Here is a 22050-nt window from a genome sequence, read left to right as displayed (position 1 = left end):
CAATGACAGACTACTACTTAGTTTGGTAGGTTAAAGTTCAGGATTGGAACAGCGACAGGTATCGCATTCCCTGGTTTCATCTCACCAAAGCTCACCTGACACACCACAGGGGGGGGGGGGGGGCAACGTTATACAATCACCTTTAACAGACAATACTTGACAACATAGCACCAGTTGTGTCTGGTGTCACCTCATTAAAACACTAATGTGTCCGTGACTATCACCACCGATCACATGACAAACACCTCATGTTGCCAAAAAAGTTGAATTTTAAACCATCCCAAAATCGATGTCCTTGCAACAGAAAACGTAGTGACGCATGATGTTAGCTGCGTGTAGATATTATTTGTAAATGTATTCACAGCAATTTAACATGACTAGGTTACGGCAATTTTGGTATATTTAATGTAATGTGTCAAGCACTCTACGATCAGGTCACAGAAAGCATTTTAGGACTATTTTTCAAAATCGATATCTTCGCAACAGAAAATGTAGTGAAGCATGTTTACTGTGTGCAGATACAATGTATTCCGTACATGTATTCATTGCAATTTAATATGTCTAGTTAATTTTGCACAATATGTAATTTCTCGAAAATTCGACAATCAGGACATAAAATGATTTGTCACGACATTCAAAGACTCAATGTCTTTGGAATAGAAAATGCAGTAAGGCACGTTTGCTGTGTACAGATATTACTATACACGTTTTTACAGCAATTTAATGACCAGTTATATCAATTTTTGTAGAGTAAATTTCTCAAGCACTCAACGATTTGTGAAATTGATGTCTTCACAACTGAACGTGTATCATGCTTGTTGTGAGCAGATATGCACTAGCTATAGCTTGGGTATTATTTTTTTTTGATCGGACAGCCAACAATATATTTAGCCAACAATATATTTTAAATAGCAATATTTAGACAATGTATATGTCAGCCTTACAGGTTTATTTTATCTTAAAATAATACTTGAAACTGTGTAATTCATTGGGCCCTGATTTTTAGGGTGAAGATCTACAAATTAATCTGACTGGACGTACTGAACTATACTAGATGCACTGCTAAATATTTATTTGTTTACCGACAGGTGATATAGTGTGTAGGGTGGATGATATTATGAGTATTAAAGTCATATTCAACAGAAGTTTCAGACAAAACCTTCCAGTTGCAGCTAGTGTATCCTTACTTTTATATAAACACTTAAAAGCAATACATTTACTGTGTTTACAATATACTGTATGATTGTGTCACAAAGCTATACATATTTATGTATGCTACTGTGACCAGATCTGTGTTTTTGTAACACACTGGTGAGGTAAATTTACCTAAATTAATTCTACCATGTTTCCCCCCTTGAACCAACATAATGCTTGCGATATACATACATGCTGTATAAACTCAATGAAATGCTCTCTTCTCTGTTACTCAGGTTCTAAAAATTTAGCAGATACTTATGTAATGTGAAGAAAATAATACCAGACCATCGTGTACATTGTAGGTGCATATAAAAGGGATGAGTTTACATCTATGGAATGTACGAAATGACTATCCTGTCATCGCTACAGTGTACATTTCATTGAGAATTCTACCATCACAGTTACATAAACAAACACAATCTTTGAATACAGTGAGGTTTGCTTGGCATGAACAAACCTGTCTGTAAATTGCTCTCATCAAATTGGTACACTTCTCAAATAATTACTTGATCTTTCCATTAGTATTCTAACTGATGTAAAATAATTCCAATTAACGTAATTTTAATAGATATTAAGACTCTTAATGGTTTTGGTGTATTTTGGTACGGTACAAATCAAAGTAATCTCTGTGACACTTTGTGACAATCACCAATGAGTCCACAACACAGTTTGTTTATCAATCAGTAATCTCATATGGAGTACCAGTCACCGTGATTCTAATTAATGAGTGCATTATGACAGTAATCTACTTGTCGATGGTAGGACAGGATGGTCTTTCTATCTAATTTGTGTCTTATCTACAGGTTTGTCACAGTTTCAGCAATGGGACAGGATGAAGGAATTCTGGTCAAATCTGTACATTGTATAGTTATTTTTAAGGGCAAATCCATTACAAAGCCTGGGAACACACTCCTCTTACAAAATGCATGATGTGTATCATACTCATGTTATTCATCTCTTGGCAAATCATTTTTTTTTTTTAAAGTAAAAAAAAAAAAAGAAAAGCAAAAAATGGTTAAAAATAACCACTTTTCAAAATGATTTATATTAACATGTACGCATTATTATGGTTATTTTGCACTACAGTGGTTCAATAAGCTATCACTCTTTTGACAGATAAATTTACTATTTGAAAAACCCAGGAACTGTGCACCTGTATCTGTGTACCTTTATTGTTGACTGTCATTCTGACTTCAGTAAGTTATGACTAGTTCATCATTGAAAATTCATAGCAAATATTTCTTTTAATGTTTGCTTCACTGACCGGTTAGTTTTAGTATTCAATTTTGTTTTCTTTATTTTTTTAAATCAGGATTAGTAAAACACGGTCAAATGTAAAATGCCGACTTTTATCTTTGTTCAGCACTATGCATATTCTATCCTTACATTCATGCTAGAATCTGGAACACTCTGTATAGTCTGCGTAAGTAAGAACTCAACAGATTACATAAAATGTGGCGAAACCACTTAAAATGAAAACATCATGGCAGACATTATTTGTGTAAACATAACACATTGCAATTACAACAGCTGGTTGAACAATTCCATTGAAATCCTTGCATGTGTAAAATCTGTGGCTGTGTATATCTACTGATTTGCATTCTGTGTCACCACAGTATCTCTTAAAAAACAGAAACAATATAAATTGGCCTCTAGTCTTTTGATATTTCTATTCCAGTATCTCTGGAATAATAGAAACAATACAAATTGGCCTCTAGTGGTTTTTTTTTTTTGGTATTTCTATAGATTTCGGTGAAACTCTCTGGGGATGAGGAGCTAGTCACACAGAAGGAGGAACAAATCACCTTGAACTCTGTAATGTTAGCATAGTACCAGTGGGAATAACGAATGACATGTGTTTAGTGTCATCACATGACAGCCATTCTCATTGCAAACCATAACATATTTTCACGCTGGCTGATGACTGAGGGAGCATACCATAGCTTAGCTTAGCAATGCTGTAAAAGGGACTCACAGACAGTGGTTTACAACAATAACATAACATAATGAACGCAATCAAAAACTTTTAAAAGCCTCAGTAACTGTATCATGTTGCCATGATTTTTCATAGTTAAATTTTCCCAATTGAAAAATACACAAAACGTTTCCTAGAACTGACTGTTTCTGGTTGAATTACTTGTCTACTATTCATTGATGATACTACGCCCAATGTCTTGACATTCATGTTTTAACATCTGTATTTACATAGTACGAATAAACGGCTCATGACTATCTATTCATTCGTCAACATATTGTAAATCTGTGAGATGCTGGTCGAGTTCGATCCCTGAGTGTGATCACACAATCATGTTTCCACAAATACATCAATATAAATACGCTAAACATACAAACAAAAATTTTTGTCAAAAAATAAAATAGTGCCATTTACTGTTACTAAGGCATAAATTCTGTCCTCAAAGCACTATGGTAATTGTTTATAGCAAGTACTTGGCCTGATTATGTCTACAAGTCATGAAATACACATTTCTTTGTTGTAATTTGTACATGTATATATTTGTGTGTCCGGATATCATTTCATCTAAACTATCAGATATCTCACAGCTAAATAAACATATTATTATTCCATCCTGAGACTAGGGGGCGACGTCAAAAGATCGATGTTTACAAAAAAACTTAATTGCTTTAGTTTGGGGGTGGGGGGGTTTTGGCCAAAATAATTTCTCAACCGTCAAAAACGATTTAACGCCATACTTGGCAAATTTAGTACGATTTCAAGGCTGCTTTTACCTAAAACACTGCGTACAGTCGGTCCGATTTATCAGCGGTACGCGGTTCAGCTTTCAAATTTGCTGCAAAATAGGTATTTGGGAACGAGGTGGGTATCCAGAGTGTGCGTACGCACATTTCATCAGTTGGCGTCGTCGAGACACGAAGGGTTCGTACAACTTTCTGGTCCATATATGTTCCCCTCACACAATTTATAAATGCCCTTCGAACGACATTCAGAAACTAACAACAAGATTTGGGAGTTAAATATCAAAAAACAACAGGGCAAATCCCGGGCCGGTGTACAGGAAAGCGCAACGAAGTTGTGGCATGCCAAATACAAAAATGACCGACGGTCATTAGCCGAGTTCATGTCCCAGGAGGTCGAGTCGAAACAATCTATTTTGAAATACGTTAAAAAATATGTTTGAAAGTTAACGAAGTCACAGTGGGTACGTGATCAGAGCCGATCGTTCAATCGTAGTGGTAAATTTTAAAGGACCTTCACGATAATTGATTTCAATAGACTATGTGGATAGGACGCGTGACGTTGCCATAATCCACCTACACGAAGGTTCTAAGTTAGGCCATAAGTTATAACGTGAAACTAATACGAATATTCGTATTATTATATTCGAATGTAAATCCGGAAATTACCGATGAGATGTCATGTTTGATGTGACCTCTCAACTTGGACTAAATTGTCGTAGATAGCGTGGTATTGCGAATGTTTATTTCTAGGCACTCGCAACAAGTTGATCGTTCGACTGATGTTGATTCAATCCTTCGTGAAAATCAAAAGTTCGATCGCCTGAAATAATTATTCAGCAATAGTTTCGCAATTTCAAACAGATTTATAGATGTTTGTAAATGATTGATAGTTGGAACATGCATGTGAAAGCCGTGGCCGCCGCGTCAACGTGTTCATCACCGTCGTGGTGCGATGCGATGTCACAGTCAAAATCAACGGAAACGTGCGAATATATACGACTCGACAGAAACAACTTTAAGGCTAAAAAGCATGAGATCTGGTAAATACAATTTCTAGTTGAAACTATGTTTTGCAGAGACAGTTAAATGTTTTACAGTTTGAATTGCAATGTTACTACATAGAGTTCTTTCCTCCAGTGAAAATGGTTACTTCATCCGATCTAATCTTTGGAATGGCCTTTAAATTTAATGGGAAGTGGTATCCTGCTGTTTGCAAAACATCTTGTCAAGTTTTATGAATAAAATCTATCTGTACAATCAATTTAGTCGAACTAGTTAACAAAGGCGATTCCTACACTTTCCCGACCGGCCCTGTATTTTTCAGTTAAACAAAAATCATCCGATCAAAGTGTTGCTGATGAGCCTACACCCAGTCACGAAATGTCTCCCATTTCAAAAAAGAAAGTGAAACCAGACATACCAGTATTAGTAATCAATGTGACTTGACGTGTAAATTCAGTGTTGTTGTGTTCTGTTGGTTTTCAATAAAAGTATTTTTCTGAGTTAAAATGGTTTTCTATTTTATTTATAATTCAGTATTATATTGGTACGTTGTTTGAAAGTGGAAGTATACAGTATGAGTCTGAAACGATTTTCAATTTTAGGTCAGTTAAGTTAGATGGGGGGGTGGGGGGGTCTGGGACCTAACTTAAGCAATTAAGTTAGATATATTATATTGAACTTTTGATGTTGCCCCTAGTATGTAGAGATATTTCATAAATTTTCATTCATGTAACAAATCAAACTTTCATTATTGTTATTGATGGCATTTGATTTAGTTGCTATGGTTACAGGTTACAAGAGGTGCTCTTGTAATGGTTTACATCCTGGTCACACGCTAAGGGAATTGTGGGTGGGTAATTGGTTCAATGTTGTACTAGAGGGGGGAGGGACCAATTCAGCTAGGGGACATCCTCTTGGATTTTGTGTGTGATCTTTGTTCTTAGTTCAAACACAACACACTATATCCTTAACCAAACAACTATGGGATACTATCGGTAATAAGAACATGTCTGATAGTTTACGCCATTTAGAAAGATGAACAAAATCTTTCTAACTGTGTTGATCATTGGCGGAAGTAATCGTTTAAAGACCAGGGTTACAATCCCAGGTTCTTACATTAGTGTTATCTTATCAGTGGAGCCACAAGGATTACATAGGATTATTATTTTGTTCTGAGCCAACTATTTCTATAGGTCTGTCAGACAACTTTTTTTCACACCTAATGTTTAATCCTTTTTCAAAGTGGGCTTTAAAGGGCCATGTTTCAATCCTGGGTCATCAATTAGTGTTATCTTAATTAGGATTACACAGGTTCATTCTGTTGTTGTGAACCAACTTTTTTTCTATATCGCTGTCAAACAACCAGTTGTCACACCCAGATTTTCATCCTAATCTAAAGTGGGCATTGAAATCATTTCCTGTTTTCAAGTAACTTATAGATCTCGGTAGTCAAACTACTGTAAAATAAGTGACTGAAAAACTTTTTTAGTATGAGTCATAACAAGTAACTCTATAGCAGATACTAATTGCATATATAGTGTAAATTTAGACACAACACCTATTTAGTTCCTAGCTTGCCAAAATACATTGTGCAGCAGATAAAAAACACAATGAACCATACAAAAAAAATTGGATAGAAAACTTAGGCATCACACACAAAAATTGGATTATAGAAACAGTGTTTTTGCTAAGGGTGGTAAGTAGGGAAACTGTACCTAAGTTCCCCAGTTATTTTAACAGGATTCCTTTAACAAAAATCATGGTAAAATGTATGGGAAATTATTTCTCCTTTCCTGTTAATGGGGTTCCCCAGCCATAGCAAAAATACTGAGAATACAAGGAACTACACACACAAAAAAATTACTGACACAAAAGATTGGATACACAACAAGAAATAATGGTGTAAATATGGGATTTTATGTCTCGTTGCAGATCTCGCGAGATATGCAAATATGCTTAGCAACAATGGTTGTCAAACATGTGATCGTGGTCAAGCTTTCGTCGTGACCATGTGTGATGGTGTTGAGAACAATAGTGTTGGTAAGTGTTTGACATTTTCAGCTTGACCACCCTCAAGTGGTTGCTATGGATGCAATGGCTCATGCGGGATCTCGTGAGATCTGCTGCGAGACGAAAAACGGCTTATTACGAATGTCAAGTAGACAGCAGACAAGCATAGACATAGACAAACACAAAACTAAGGATGTCATGTTGTTATGTAAAACGAGCAGAGAAGGGTGATATGGAAGACAGAACTAATAATCAGCTTGTACTGAACACCTACCATGTGCCACCCAGCCATGTTTGCATTGGTCACATGTACGTATATGGACTTTCCCTGGCGCAAAACATTCACATGTACAGTTGGGCAGTGTGCAGCGGATTGCCTGAAATATAATAACAACAAAATATTTATATTGTAGAGAATCACTAAATGTTATTCTTAGACCTGGTATGAAAATCACATGTATAGTTGGGCAGTGTGTTGCGGATTGCCTTAAATACAACACAGGGCTTAAATTTTACTTCTATGCTCGGTATAAATGCAGATAATTGTTTCTGGTCAGGACAGTTTGTCTAAAATGGTGCGATGATGCATTTCTTTTCCTTTTTGACAAATCTGTCACTCAATCTACTATTTATGGCAGTTACTGTTCTTTTTATTTCGTACTTTAGAGCAAGTGTGCATGTGGGGTAGATGTCATTTGCTTGTTTATGATTCGTTCTGCAGTTGTCTTCACTGAAGTAGGGAGGGTTATTTTTATGTTTCCCCACGGATCTGCAGAGTGCATGGGCTGGACAAACACACACAAAACAAGACAGACATGGGGGTATTTACGTGATGCGCGCACTGACCAGAAACAATTCTTTTCTTTTTTGGGGCCTAAGCCAAGTGAACTATTTCAGCTACAATTTCCTATTGATTTACACTGCTCTAACAGACTACCACTTTATAAATTTGACAGTCTACATGCCCTGGACTACTGCTAATTTAAATCCCTGTAACAACTACACAAAAATACCATTATTTGAAAGTATAAAGTTAACAAGTGTTATGAACAGAGTTGGACCACCTGAAAAATAACAATAAAAAATTAACATATTTGAAAGTGTAGTCAATGAGTGTTGTGTATCGACGTGGTATAAAAATAAAGTTATGAAGTTGTATATCAAATTTTATGGATATTAATAAAAATATTGCACATTTTTCATAGCGAGTAACTCACTTGAATGAATGGACAATAAAAGTTGATTTCACAATTACCAATAGTGTACTAACACGTTTTAAACGTACAGTAAATGATTAGAAAAACAGCTTGAATTTCTGGCGGAGTTTCACACCTGGGTGGGCTTTTTTCCAACACATTTAAAATAATATTTGGACTAACAATCTTGTTAACTGTTCTAATATTTGTTTCAAGTACTTTCATAATTTCAAATATCTGTCTTTAAAATACAGTTGGATGTGAAGGAGTTTGAACAACAACTAATTCAAGTTTGGGATGAAATTGAATCAAGTATGTATCTGAATATGAGATTCATATTACCAAGACACTTTATTTTGGGTTCCCCTGTCTACTTTTGGAAGGCTGAAAATGTTGGGTTATTCTATTTGTGGAAATCTGGGAATGCTGGACTCCTGTGTCTAATTGTGGAAATCTGGGAATGTAGGGTGCCTCTGTCTAAATTGTGGAAGTCTGGGAAGGTTGGGTGCCTCTGTCTAAATTGTGAAAGTCTGGAAATGTTGGGTTCTTCTGTCCAATTGTGGAAATCTGGGTATGTTGGGTTCCTATTTCTAATCCTGGAAAGCAAATCTGCAGTTCATTTGAAGGGTGTTACGGTGCAATCTATAACTTTGTGTGATTTTTTAGCTGTTTTGTTTGATATTGAAAAAATATATTTATTTTGAGCCAACAATATGTTAAATATGTCTAGTATTTGGTACAGCTCTGAGATTTGTACAACTTTACAACATAATTTTTAGGTGTCACTAATTTGGAAAAAAAAAAATCATTACAGCCTACATGTAGGTTATCAATTCAAGCCAGTCTTTCCATGTTTGTTTAGCTACCTCTAAATCACATTGTCAACTTAAGATTTATTTCTAAATACTGTGCAATAATAAATCTTAATTTGCAATTTATCTTCACTTTTTTTTGGGCTGGTGTTTTTCCACAAACATAAAATCCTTTTCTTTGTATTTTTGAAGCATTCCTTTTTAAAAGGACCCACAATCAGGACCAGGAAAAGCAACACATTTTATCTGTAGAATGAATTAAAATTCATTGAAAATATACATTATCTCATCGTAAATTTCAGTGTGTATTTTCATTCTGTGTGTTGACTTTAGTCAAAAATGAGACCACAGTTTACAGATCTCGCATTTCAAAGGATATAAAATGTGTGTAGAAAGATGATAAATTTTTATAGTTTAAGATTTGAAACAAACCAGACAGTCAACTGTTGTAATGGATGACATGATTCGTTTAACCTAGGCCATCTTTCATTGAAAGTGAGTTACAGAACTACAAGTGCGTACTCCATTATGCGTATAAGCTGGTACAAAAAGGAATTAATTACATGTTTTTACTACCACTACACACACTACTATTGTGGTTCAAGTGGTTTGTTTGTTCACTCTTTACACCTTTCACACCTCCATGTTTATGGGTGGAGGAAAGTGATGACAGGTAAACATACAGAAAGTGTTGACAAGTGAGTGAGTATTAGGTATGTGTGGCACTGAAAGCTAAACCCCTCCCTTGTCGTTGGACTCTGTGTTATACTATACGTAATGAGAGTTTACAGACTATATTGCCTGTGGACCATGTCGTGTACAAAACAAAACATAAGTGAATGTTTCTATATCCCAGCTCTCAATGTTAGTGTGTGGTATGATCCTGTAGGTGGCTGACTTTTGGATTTGATACTTGGTATATTAGCTGCACATCATGACAACCAGTATGGATGCCAACAGTGGTCTCTAACTAAATCGTGTATGGTCAAAGTCCTTCAGTAATGTGATAGCAGATATAACAATCATCCTGATTGGTTGCTGAACAATCGACACTGTATAACAATTATTTTGATTGTTGCTGAAGAATTGACGATTTATAACAAACTTCTTGATTGGTTGCTGAAGAATTGACAAATATATGACAATTATCTTGATTGGTGTCTGAACAAGAGACATGACAACTACTTTGACTGGTTGCTGAAGAATTGACAATGTATAATAATTGTTTTGATTGGTTGCTGGTCACTTGCACAACAATTATTTTGATTGGTTGTTGAACAACAGACTCTTTATATAAGAATCATTCTGATTGGTTGCTGAATAGTTGAATCTATTATACTCTTTACATTCATTAGGGGAGGATCAGAATAAATTTTCAAAGGGCAGCTGGTATCAGGTCAAATTAGCCCAATTTGTCCCAAAAAATACAAAATTACTGAAAAGAGTTGCCATTGCCAATCAATTAGACTGGTTTTCTAGACTAGAGTGGGTTGACAGGGGAGGTAACGAATTCTTAGGTTCCATTGTTAGAAGGAGGTGAAATAATGGCAGAAGTTCTAGGATTTCCCCTTATATGTGTAGTAGAGCGGAGACCATTGAGTCTCTTGTCCTGACCTTATCCTATTTTTGCTTGGATGGGACGACAACAACGTAAATTTTATTCTGGAATATCTACATACTACCTTGGTGAACTAGACAAATGGTGTGAATTTAATTATTTTTTAAATATTATCTTTGTCGTTCACTAGTCTAAGTTATTACTTAGTCTTTCTATTTATCCAACATTGTCATTTTCCTGGTGTGTTTTTACAGATATTTTTGGGCAATAAAAATTAATTACATCAACATTAAGTGGAGTTTATTACATCTTACAGCGCACCAGGATAAGTGACATCAAAACATTTCAAATAAACTTTCCGGTTCTTCTTTCTGTTTCACAAACGTGTGACTTTGAGACAAGAAAATCACATGTTGGCCCATACTTTTTTTTTTTTTTTGAAGATGTTTGTTTGTTCCCCATTTTCCTTTTAGTGACCACTTAACGCACAGCTACTTTCAGAATGGCACAACTGTGTTTTCTTCATGTAAGAGCACTTGAAGCATTGTTGAGTCATGCACCCACCTGGAACTTACTCAACTTTGTGCCTCCACAAACAACACATTGCCCTATAGCTTCCGTGACAATTTTGATTGTGTAGATTTGTCCGGTCCTAGTTGCAGTCAACTACCATTCATCTGGAACTTACTTAACTCTCTGTGCCACTATCTGACAAGTAATAGAACCCAGTAGCTGTCTTCACAGTTTGACTGTACAAGTTGTCATGACCTAGTTGCAACCAGTCCCCCTCTATATGTTTTCCAGTTCATGTTCAACAAAATTCTTGACTAACATCAACTGCAGTGGTAATGTTTTATTTTCTTCATTGCATTTACTAGTTAGTTTGTGTAGGTTCCTCTTCAATGCTTTATAAAAAGAAACAATTTCTCACAATTTCTGAAAAAATTTTGTCAAATTTTTAAACAAAATTTGTCAATTTCGATACACTCAATGCAGAGACAACACTAGCCATTTTTCAAAGTGATACCATGCACATACCAAGGATGACAAATCTTGACAGGAAGCATTTTCCTACAATTCACCAAGTTTATTAATTTCTATGATGTTGCACACATTCCAGGTAACTGGTTTGACAAATTGTTTGATATTGCTGGCCTTTCTCACATGATGTTGCACAAGTACCAATTATTGACAAATTCTTTGAGAAGACTGTCGGCCATTTTCATATGTTATACAGACTGGTACCAATTTTGACAAATTCTTAAAGATGACTGTCTACCATTTTTTACATGACGATGAACAAATACCAATTTTGACAAATTCTTTGGGAATGTCGGCCATTTTCATGTGATGTTGCAGCAGCACACATTCCAAAACTTGTCAAACTCTGGGATTGTCTGCCACTTTCATGTTATCCTGCACTCATTCCAATTTTGATAAATTCTTGAAGACTGCGTGCATGTCGGCCATATTTAATATGGTGTTGAACACATTCCACGTTTGACAAATTCTTTGAGAAGATTCAGTCACTTTTTGTATGATGTTGAACACACTCACACTTTGACCAAGTGATTGACAAGAATCCCACCCAAAGTGTGTCTACATCAGTGTGGCCGAGTGATTCCTAAATCAGTGAAGGCCAGAATAAAGCTGCTGAGATTGCGTACAGAGCCACCATAGACAGCCTATTTGATTATGCCTTGAAGGTAAGTATCAAAGACGCCTTGTAGAGTGAATCAACATCAAGTGGTTATGTTCAGATCTACAGACGCACACGCTATACTAATTTACAATGAGACAATACAAGTCACTAAAAATGTGTACTGAAAATGTCACAAAGTACAGACAAACTAGAAAAGATCTGAGAATATAACAATGCTGTGGGTCGTATTAAAAATTGCTGTGTTCTTATTGTCCAGAAACAAAGTTGGTAATAATAATAATAATAATAAATTTCTAGCAGAAAAGCCGAGAAAAGTAATAAAAATGAGTTGGAATACCTATACACGAAAAGACCACATGGTGTTTATATACTGATGTATATATGTTACAAATACATGTACAATGCACTGGTCGGGATATTATCGTATCGTGTACGTAGTACAGACATAACAGTAACACAGTTTAATTATACCTTTTAGATACACACATGTACTTCATAGTATGTCTCACTAAAACACAATTCACAGATATGACCATTACAAGTTTGAATCAAGGGTCCAGAAAACCAACAAATGTTTATGAACACTTTAGCACTGTATTGCCATAACATTACAAGACCTACACATGTATATGTATATGCATGATATATGTACAGCCTGTTGTAAGTTAAGTGCTCACTGGCTTTGTTTCATACAACTACACAGAAACCATTAATTAAGAAACTACACATGCTACACTTTAAGATAGCAAGCTTGAATGAATAAAGTTTCTCCCAACGTTTTGTCTAATTAATAAATGAACTAACATGCTACCAGGCAGACATCAAAACATTGGTGCCCGAATGTCTGCATCAAGTTGCAGTATGTTTAAATCATGTATTTCAAATGTAGAAGAAACTGCGATCTTGGTATCTTTAGTGTAACATACAGTTTCTGTGGTTGTATCAAACTGAGCCAGTGAACACCTAACCTGCAGCAGCTGTAACTCTCAGAATCTGTCATATATATACAATGTAACATCACCACAAAACATCTATTTTTTTGACATCAAAGATGTAACAGTTTTGGTCAAAATTGTGAAATAAATTTGACAGCAAGATGATGTCATGATTATGCATATGAAATGCAAGAGTGGGAAGTTTTTGCACTGGTAAGTGACTGGTCTCACTTTGTGAGGATCAACTTGGCAACTTCTTACTATCAAAAGAATGCGAAATTATCAAACAAAATGTGTGCGTATCATTCAAAGTGTATTGTAAACTTTAATTTTTCCTGTAGTCTGCAAGTGGATCGAACTCTGTGTAGTGAAATTCATCACAAAGATGGGGTTTTAAGCTAAAAATGTACCTGTACATGTACCGCAGGTGAAATTTTGTCTAAAATTCACAATGGGTATACACATGTGACAATCCTAATTCTGACCACATACAAGCCATGCAATCAAAACAGAAGAAAAGAAACAACAAAAACTTGAAAAAGTCAAACGGTGCAGTCGCTGCCCTGGTCATGGAAATCCCATTAACAGCAGTGATTTATTCCCACAAAACAAACTTCAAACATCACAATGCTAACAATACAGTACTAAGACAACAAATAAGTGAAGGCAATGTAGACTGTGGTGATTTTTGTGACTAACTGGGCAGCAAACAGACAACATTTACATCATAACTGTAAAAGTTGTATCAACAGACTCTAATGATGTGATATGACAGTGTGTGTGTCATCATCGAAATTCTCTGAGTTCGTGTCACGACTAGGAATTTCTGTCTACAGTGGGTGGTCTCATTGTTGAAAGTGATAGTCCCGCCACTACCACCGCCACTCACAGATCTCACTTTGTGTCAACATATCCTATATTTTTGTGCCAAGGCAAAACTTTTTAGCATCTTTCATACTAATTAATCTAATTGCGAACGACATGTATGAACTTTTCTAGTGATACCCCAACTTTTCAATTTAATTTTGTACGCCATGTACAACTTTTTGGTTTGTAAACCCTGATCAACTTATCAATTCAATTTTGTACGCCATGTACATCTTTTGGGCATCACTCCTGCACATTTATCTTATGTTACATAGTCTGTTGCGCTTTTGGTGTTTTTCCTCTTAAAATTGCTCAAATTTTTCCTGCTTTTAATAATTTGGGGTGTTTTCCCTGCAAATTCACCAAACTTTGTCTGCTATGAAAATTTGTTGAAATTTTTTTCTCCACCACCTGAAATTGATCAAATTTTGCCTGCGGTGCAATACTTTTGGTCTATTTAAAGCTAATTACACTAATTCTGTTTGTTGTGCAGAACTTTTGATGTCACTCAGGCTAATTAAACTTACTGGTGAAATTTTAGAAATTAATGACAAAAGCCTATCTATTCAGAATATACTATTTCCTTTTCAAGTCGCAGTACACGTATAACTGTAACCTCTATTTCCTGAACGAAAAAAAAAAAAATGAATGCTAGCCTACTCTTGGTATAATATTCATTTTATTTTCCGTGAAAGTCATGGAATAATATCTAAATTAAGATAGAGGAGATCGATAATAACACTGTAAAAATATCTAGGCTGAAGTTCGCATTTTTTTTGCATTTTTTTCTTTAATCAGAAAATTTGGATCATGAAAAATGTAGTCTTTGTGACTTCAGCGGAAATACTGAACCACAAACACAACTGTTCAGCAATTATCTTTGGCGTGCTAGGTCGGGTTCACACTGACAAAATATGTCACGAAATGCCATGTAGTTTATTTGGACTCCAATCTGCCTTATCTACATACAAAATACGTGCCTATGTGTCTCAGAATAACACCATAACAGTTTAAAGGCGATGCCGGCAGTACACTTACTTTTGTAATGACTAAAACGAAATAGATCCGTCCTTCTATTTATTATTGAGGTCAGCTAATGAAAGAAAGGTCACATGTTGTGGGCAAAAACTGGAAACATCATTGTAATTTGGTTGGAAACTGGCTTTGATTATTATAACTCAAAGTTTATTCATGTGAAGAAATAAGTGAAGTCAACTGTTGCATGAATATTGGAGTCGGCCAAAGTACAAACAAAAAGTGGCAAGAAACTAGACTGTTCCTAGATGTGATGGCAAGATGGTCCCTGCCATCATCAACAAAGCATGACATCACCATGACAACAGATGAAACTCTACCATGACGACAAGCTGTGCCAAATCAGTCAGAGCATGCAAGAGCGTCTGTGTCGTGATCTTAGTTGATATGCTGTCAATATGGGATTTAATGGTAAATGGCCTAGGGTTTAGAATTACCGCCTGTTACACATAACAGTCCCCTTCTTTAGCAGGACGACAAGGCTACATTTCACCATAAACAGACTTGTTTAAAATTGGAACAGAGAACATATGCAGCAGTGCAGCAGCAGCAAACGCTTATCAACAACCCCCGACATGGAACTCAGACAGGAGTCTGAAAACACTTGAAAGATTTCAAGTTACTATTCACATTTAATTGGTCAAACTTGTGGGAATTGGGGAATAGTTGGCAAACGTACCACTAATCCACACTTGCCACTCTTCATATACGTTGTTCAGGAAAAAGGGAAAATTAGAAAACTTAAAACCTCACTGATTTACATCACTGTTTTTAACATCTGAGACACTCCGAAGGCAATAATCCAATACAGTACGTAATAACAGCCAGTCAACATAAATCTTGTGCTCCACTTTCTGACAGCAACAAATGAAAATAATTACCACTGCAATATAATGTAATTATCAAATTAAATAATTGATTGAATAATCAAAGGAATTGATCAGATAAAGGACAGAGTCCCTCATTAATTATTGCCAATGCTGCTGATAACATAAGAAGCAGGTAGAAATTGTCGAGAATGTAAAATCAAGATGGAGGTAGTAGACTACGTTCCAAACCTAGCAAGACATCATTATGATACGACCAGCATGAGAGCAACGTCACAGGCCAACAGATCACCATCACAAACTCAATATGTAACAAGGAGATAGGTTCCACCCTATAAAAATTCACTAGTACTATTGACAGAAAACAGAGACAATGAAAATTAAGGAGAATTTTTTGGGAGTACAGGAAACAAAATGGTGTTTTCAAAGGTGGTAAATATTTCTGTGTTTGTATCTATTTCCATTATTTTTTACAAAACAACTTATGTAAAATCACTAATAAGAACAGAAAAGAAAGTCTTGAATTCAGGGGATTTTTTCAAAATGAAAGTCATCGTGACAAATATGGGAATATGGAAACAAAGTTTTTTGAATACAGTAGATATTTCTATGTTAGTAATATAGTTTGACGGATTTGATATACAAGTTACACAAAATCCAAAGAATACATATATAAATTGAAAATAAAGTTCTGAAGTCAGGAGAATTTTAAAAAAAAAATCATTTTGACAAATACGGGAAACAAAATATTTTGCATGGGGTAAATATTTCTGTGTTAATAATCTATTTTTCATGAATTTTTTACATACAACTTATACAAAATCAGAAGAATAGATTGATAAATTTACAAACTAAGAGTATGAAATATTTTCAAATCCATGTGCAAAATCAAGAGATGTTAAAATTATTATCGCCTCTCTCTTTTCTCTTTGGTCATTCTCAGAAGTAATGTATCACTCTCACTTTCTGTTGCAATTTTGGAGAACAATTTTTTCTCCTTCAGAATGTAATAAGTTTTTTGTTTTCTGCGCATTTCCCATCTATTCAAAAGTAGAGTTACAAAAGTGATGGGTTTTTTTTTGTGTTTTACTATAAAAAAGAAGAAGTAAATATGATGTAAACACACAAATTACGATGTCAGTAATAAGAAATCAAATATCTTTTTCCTCAACCATGGTCAGTATTTCTAAGACCAATATCATAAGTCAGTGAAGTGAAAATTCATTGTGAAATTTCCTGGAATTAAAAGTATATAAATGAAAGTCAAAACGGAGTTTTTGTGTTTAGAGCCTAAACAACCTTTCGTTAGTTATAAATGACAATTTTATCTCACAGTTAATTTTTTTTTCAAAAATCATTCCAAATTTTTGCTGACATTTTGTTGCCATTGTCATGGGATGTACAATATACATGTACTACAATGGGCTGTTGTCATGTAGCTCACTCACTGAGCAAAATTTTGAAATTCGTTAAAAAAAATCTTCTTTTTTTCACTGCAAGGAGAAATTACATTTATAGCTATGAACCGGTAGCCCAGGCACATTTATCTTCTCTAAATATTAGTCTTATTTGAAATCACCTTAAAGATGGGTCAATTTGCAAGGTTAGTTTTTCAAATCCGTGGCAATACCTACAGACATGACAAGAGGACCGAGGATCATCTGCAGATTAATTTGACGGATTACCGATGCTGAGTTAAGAAGATAAAAATCAGCAGATCAAGCACTGTTGAGGAATTAGGTATGTCTCTCATGGGATCACCTTTTGGCACTGATCGTTGTGATGCATTAAACGCTGCAAGACAATGCAAGTGTAAATATAACGTGTTAAAGCCTCTTACATCGCCAACCATCCATGATATTGTAGTATATAGTGCAGTGTACAAGATACTTATTACATACCATTAGATTACACGTTAAACACCTCCCCTCTCCTATTCAGTACATGTGTACACCATAGGTGAAGACACCCTCCCTTTCCAATTCATGACCTATACGCTAATTCAATTGCTTACGACAAGTGTGTACATTTTACACCAACCATCCCTCTCCAATTCATTCTACAGTATGGTGATACATATGTCTTTCTTTCAATTGAAGGTTAAATACTACACCTCTCCAATTCAGTGTCTTTATGACAGGTAAAAACACCCTCCCTTTCCTATTCATGACCCAGAGGCTAATTCAATTGCTTACTACAAGTTTTTTTTTTATTTTTACACCATCCCTCTCGAATTCATTCTATGGTACATGTACAAATGTATGCACTGACAATTGTTTCTTCACCTATCAGGTTTAATGCCTCCCCCTTCCCTTTCAGTTTATGTTTAACTCCATTTTTTTTTCAAAAAGGGTGAAACCACCTTCCCCTTTCAATCATTTCCACTCATTGTGTTTACGACAGGTTTAAACACCCTCCCCCCTTTGGCTCAGTCACTCGACTTGACAGCTCCTCTTTAAAATTCACTATCTACATGCTTACAGCATATCTAGATCACAGGTTAAATACCCGCCTCTTCCATTTATCTTCTGTAGGCATACAATGTACTCTTCGCTTCAGTCTACGGGTTAAACACATTCCCTACTCATTTACTGTCTAAAAAGCTTCCCACATGTTTTTAGATTTGAACCTCCCCTTTCTGATTTACTACCCTTGCACTACATGTTAACACCTCTCTGTCTATTCAATTGATTGTCAATATACTTACAACTATTTTTTTTCTTAAAAACACAAATGGGAAGTTTTCGATTCAGACCTCTCCGTTTCAATTCAGTCATTTCCAATGCCTTGCATAACATGTTGTACTTGTAACACCTCACCCTTCTATTCACGTAATTATCAATACGCTACTTGTTTTTTACACAATAGAATATTTTTAGCTTCAAACAACCCCCCTTCTAATTTACTGTCCACAAACTTACAACATACCTCACACATCTCCCCCTTCTATTCAATTCATTTCCTTACAACTCGATTTCACACAATTGAAGTTTTTAGTTTAGAAACTCCTGTTTTCCAATTTACTGTCCACACACTTATAACATGCTTTACAATACATGTTAACACCTCCCCCTTCATTGTCAATATGCTTACAACATGATATTTTCACACAATGGGTTTTAAACACTCCCTTCCCATTCAGTTCCCAGTCTGTCACACAGTAACTCATCCAGATTGCTGGTATAACCACAATACATGGCAACGTTAATTACTTCACTAAATAAGAAATTAATTGGTCATTACTCTTAACTTCTCACTCCTCTCAAATTGATCTAAAATTAAACTGCAGGACAATAAAAAATGACAAATGGACTTCTCAGTTTTTTTATCTGTTTGTTCATTGCCAATTATACACCTCTTACATAATATTGCCTGCATGCACAATTGTCTCCATTGTTAAGTATTCATTTCCAAAAAAATATCTATTTCTAATCATATAAAATTGAATATACTGTAACACAGGTGGAAAACATTTCAAAAAGCCAGATTGACTTTTTAAACAAGACTTTCAAATTGCCACAAGGATAACAAACAAGGAATTAGGGTGGAATTACAAGAGACAAATATTTGGAATTCGAGGTAAATAATACATAATTCAATTCACACATCCAGAACTCCGCAGACTCTAGGCTTTTTTTTCTTATATCTACTTTTGTAAATCTTAAATTTGGAAGGGAGTGAATTTTTTTTTCAGCATTACAATGCAAGTATTGAATACAATGCAACATCTGGACACCACACAGTAAATATGAATTCTACTTACTAGCAAACTCCACCTCCATACTATTGCTAAATTAAACATTTTCAACATAATAGCGACTGTTATCCTTAAATAAATTTCTCATGCATGTTAATGAAACTACATTTTCATTGTTAGGTTTTCATAAAGGTCCTAGTGTACTAGTTGTTGGTCAAAAGCTACTTTCATTTTTCAATCCAAATGATTGATATTAATAATTTTGGAATCCAGCTGAGAAATGGTAGTGTTCCACCTAATCTGTAATACACACTGGAAAACAATAACTTCCGCAATAAATTGTAAATAAAAGGATTGCTATGGTGCGAAAGAAGACTTTAACAATAGTGCTAAACAAAGGTGTTACATGCAATAACACATTAACAGAAACTGCCTTTGTACAAAAAATATTCAAAAAATACTACCCATTAAATTTGTGCTCTTATAACATATTCAGGAAATGTTGAATTTTTTTTTAAAGTTGAAAGACATTGCAAGTCTTGGAAATTATACTAAATTCAAAAATGTTTGCATTATGGAAAAAAATTACTCATGCTTTTGACATCTATACTTTTAAGTGCAGGTTACTTTCCCTTCTTGTTAAAGATGATTTCTTGTTTTGCAGGAAAAGTAATCACGTAGTTTGCATAACTTGTCGTACAACCAGGAAATTATGACAAGTCATGGTAGGTTACCAAAGTAGCAAGACCAGGAAGAATAAACATAACTGAAAAGTCACTTGAATGATGTCAAATCTTATCAACAAAGTCAAGTCATTTCCTTTTTCATTTCACTTTCTAACTTAAATTGAAAGTCTTCAAGATGTCCTTCAAGATAATATCTCTTTCAACATAAAAAATAAAATTTACGACTTGATGACAAAAGTAACGGAACAGTTGAGAGCCAAAGTTAACTGCACTAAGAGTAGAAAGACTGTCATGACAAGTCCGCTAATAACTTACAATAATTTATGGGATACCAATTAACAACTTCTAAAGGGTTATCTGCATCACTCTCTACAAACTCTTATTTCAAACACCTAGTCTCAACCGTACTAGCGCAGTTGACGTAATAAAATACATTGTGTTTGATGCGTTAATGCTTTCATTGATTCGTTACTTTCTCACGTCTGATGAAGGACCACCGTTTTCATCCATGCCACTGAGTACCTTAGAGCGTTTCCTTGGAGATTTGTAGGCCACAAAGATATCATGTTGTACACAGCAATCAACATTTAGTATTGATCTGAAGTAAAGTGTTTCAAAAAACACCTAATATAAATCCATGCCACAACCAAACTAAATCTGTATGAAGTCCCTCAGTGTAATCTTTGCTAATGACAAAGTTTTGCTTCATTAAAATTCAAAATTAGAAAAATAAAATAAAATAAACAAATTGAGTTGGGGTTGAGTAATGATATTCATTGTCAAACAAATAAGAGATACATGATAACACTACCAATGATAAAAGAGAAGTATTTGATTCACTCTATATTCTAGTCCTATCTGTATAGCTATGTACATTTCACTCTTTTTTTACTGTCACATTTGTCTCTGTTTTTACTGCATCAGTTCATATCACTATCTCCGTGGTAACCAAAGACTGTCAGAAGTTGACTGCTGTGACTTCTGACTTGATCACTGGGAAAAAAACATAAAAGTACGCCACAAACTGCTATTGCCTACATAAATGTCATTTTATCACAAATGGCGAGGATTGTGTATAAAAATGTCACTTTAGAACAAACATCAAAAAGGAAACTGTCACTTTTTGTCATGTTGGGTAACATGCAATGAAGTTCAATTTTTAACAATGAGAAAGAAAAAAAATCTTCCATTATGTAATCATCTCTGACAATGAAAATGACAAAAGTTACATGATGTGAAAAATAGGAAAAAGAGACATATTTTGCCAAAAACAATGTTTGAAGAGATAAACGGACTTACATTAAATGATGGGGTGGTGTAGGAGCCTTGATAAACACTAGCTGGGTACATGGTACCACAAACACGGTTGATGATACTCCCGCTTGAGACTCAACAAAAAAAATTGTGAGAGGGAAAAAGAACTATCGACACGGATATGCAGTACAACCAGTTGAGATTTGGAAAGCCCGTCCGAGTTGTGACGATGTGGGATAAATGAAATGAATGACAGAAGTGTGTGGAAAATTCCAGGACTGCACACATTGACTGGTGACTCGGGTAGACTGCTGTGTCTGAGTGAGTTCCGACACGATACGCTAAGCTATGCTGTTCTACAGACTGAGTGATCCAGTGACACTAAGCACCAATCTCTTCACTGATTGGTAAGGCAGTCTAGTAATTGTCATGCAGTGTACAGACACACATTTATGGTTCACACAGTTTAATGGTATATACAGGATTGGCTGTGATTAATAAATATGCCTGGGGCTAACAGTCATATGGATGTGACACAGTACACATCAACAGTCTGGATTCCTTAGTGTCATTTGGTAGTACGCCTGTGACTT

At 35.2% G+C, this 22050-nt stretch overlaps 1 protein-coding gene across 1 annotated transcript in view; it reads right to left on the bottom strand.

Moving 5' to 3' along the window:
• The window catches only part of LOC144443750 (zinc finger protein basonuclin-2-like), a 51031-nt gene extending 29223 nt beyond the window's left edge, over window positions 1-21808 (bottom strand). The window contains exons 1-2 of the mRNA XM_078133293.1: window positions 21503-21808; window positions 7202-7304 (exon numbers count right to left, since the gene is read on the bottom strand). Of these exons, the coding sequence (XP_077989419.1) occupies window positions 7202-7304; window positions 21503-21553 (154 nt within the window). The 5' untranslated portion in view covers window positions 21554-21808. The remainder of the gene's footprint in view (window positions 1-7201; window positions 7305-21502) is intronic.
• Between the last annotated feature and the right edge of the window lie 242 nt (window positions 21809-22050).

Source organism: Glandiceps talaboti, chromosome 12 (genome assembly GCF_964340395.1).
Source record: "Glandiceps talaboti chromosome 12, keGlaTala1.1, whole genome shotgun sequence".
Taxonomy (NCBI): domain Eukaryota; kingdom Metazoa; phylum Hemichordata; class Enteropneusta; family Spengelidae; genus Glandiceps; species Glandiceps talaboti.
This window is presented reverse-complemented; position numbering and strand designations above follow the sequence as displayed.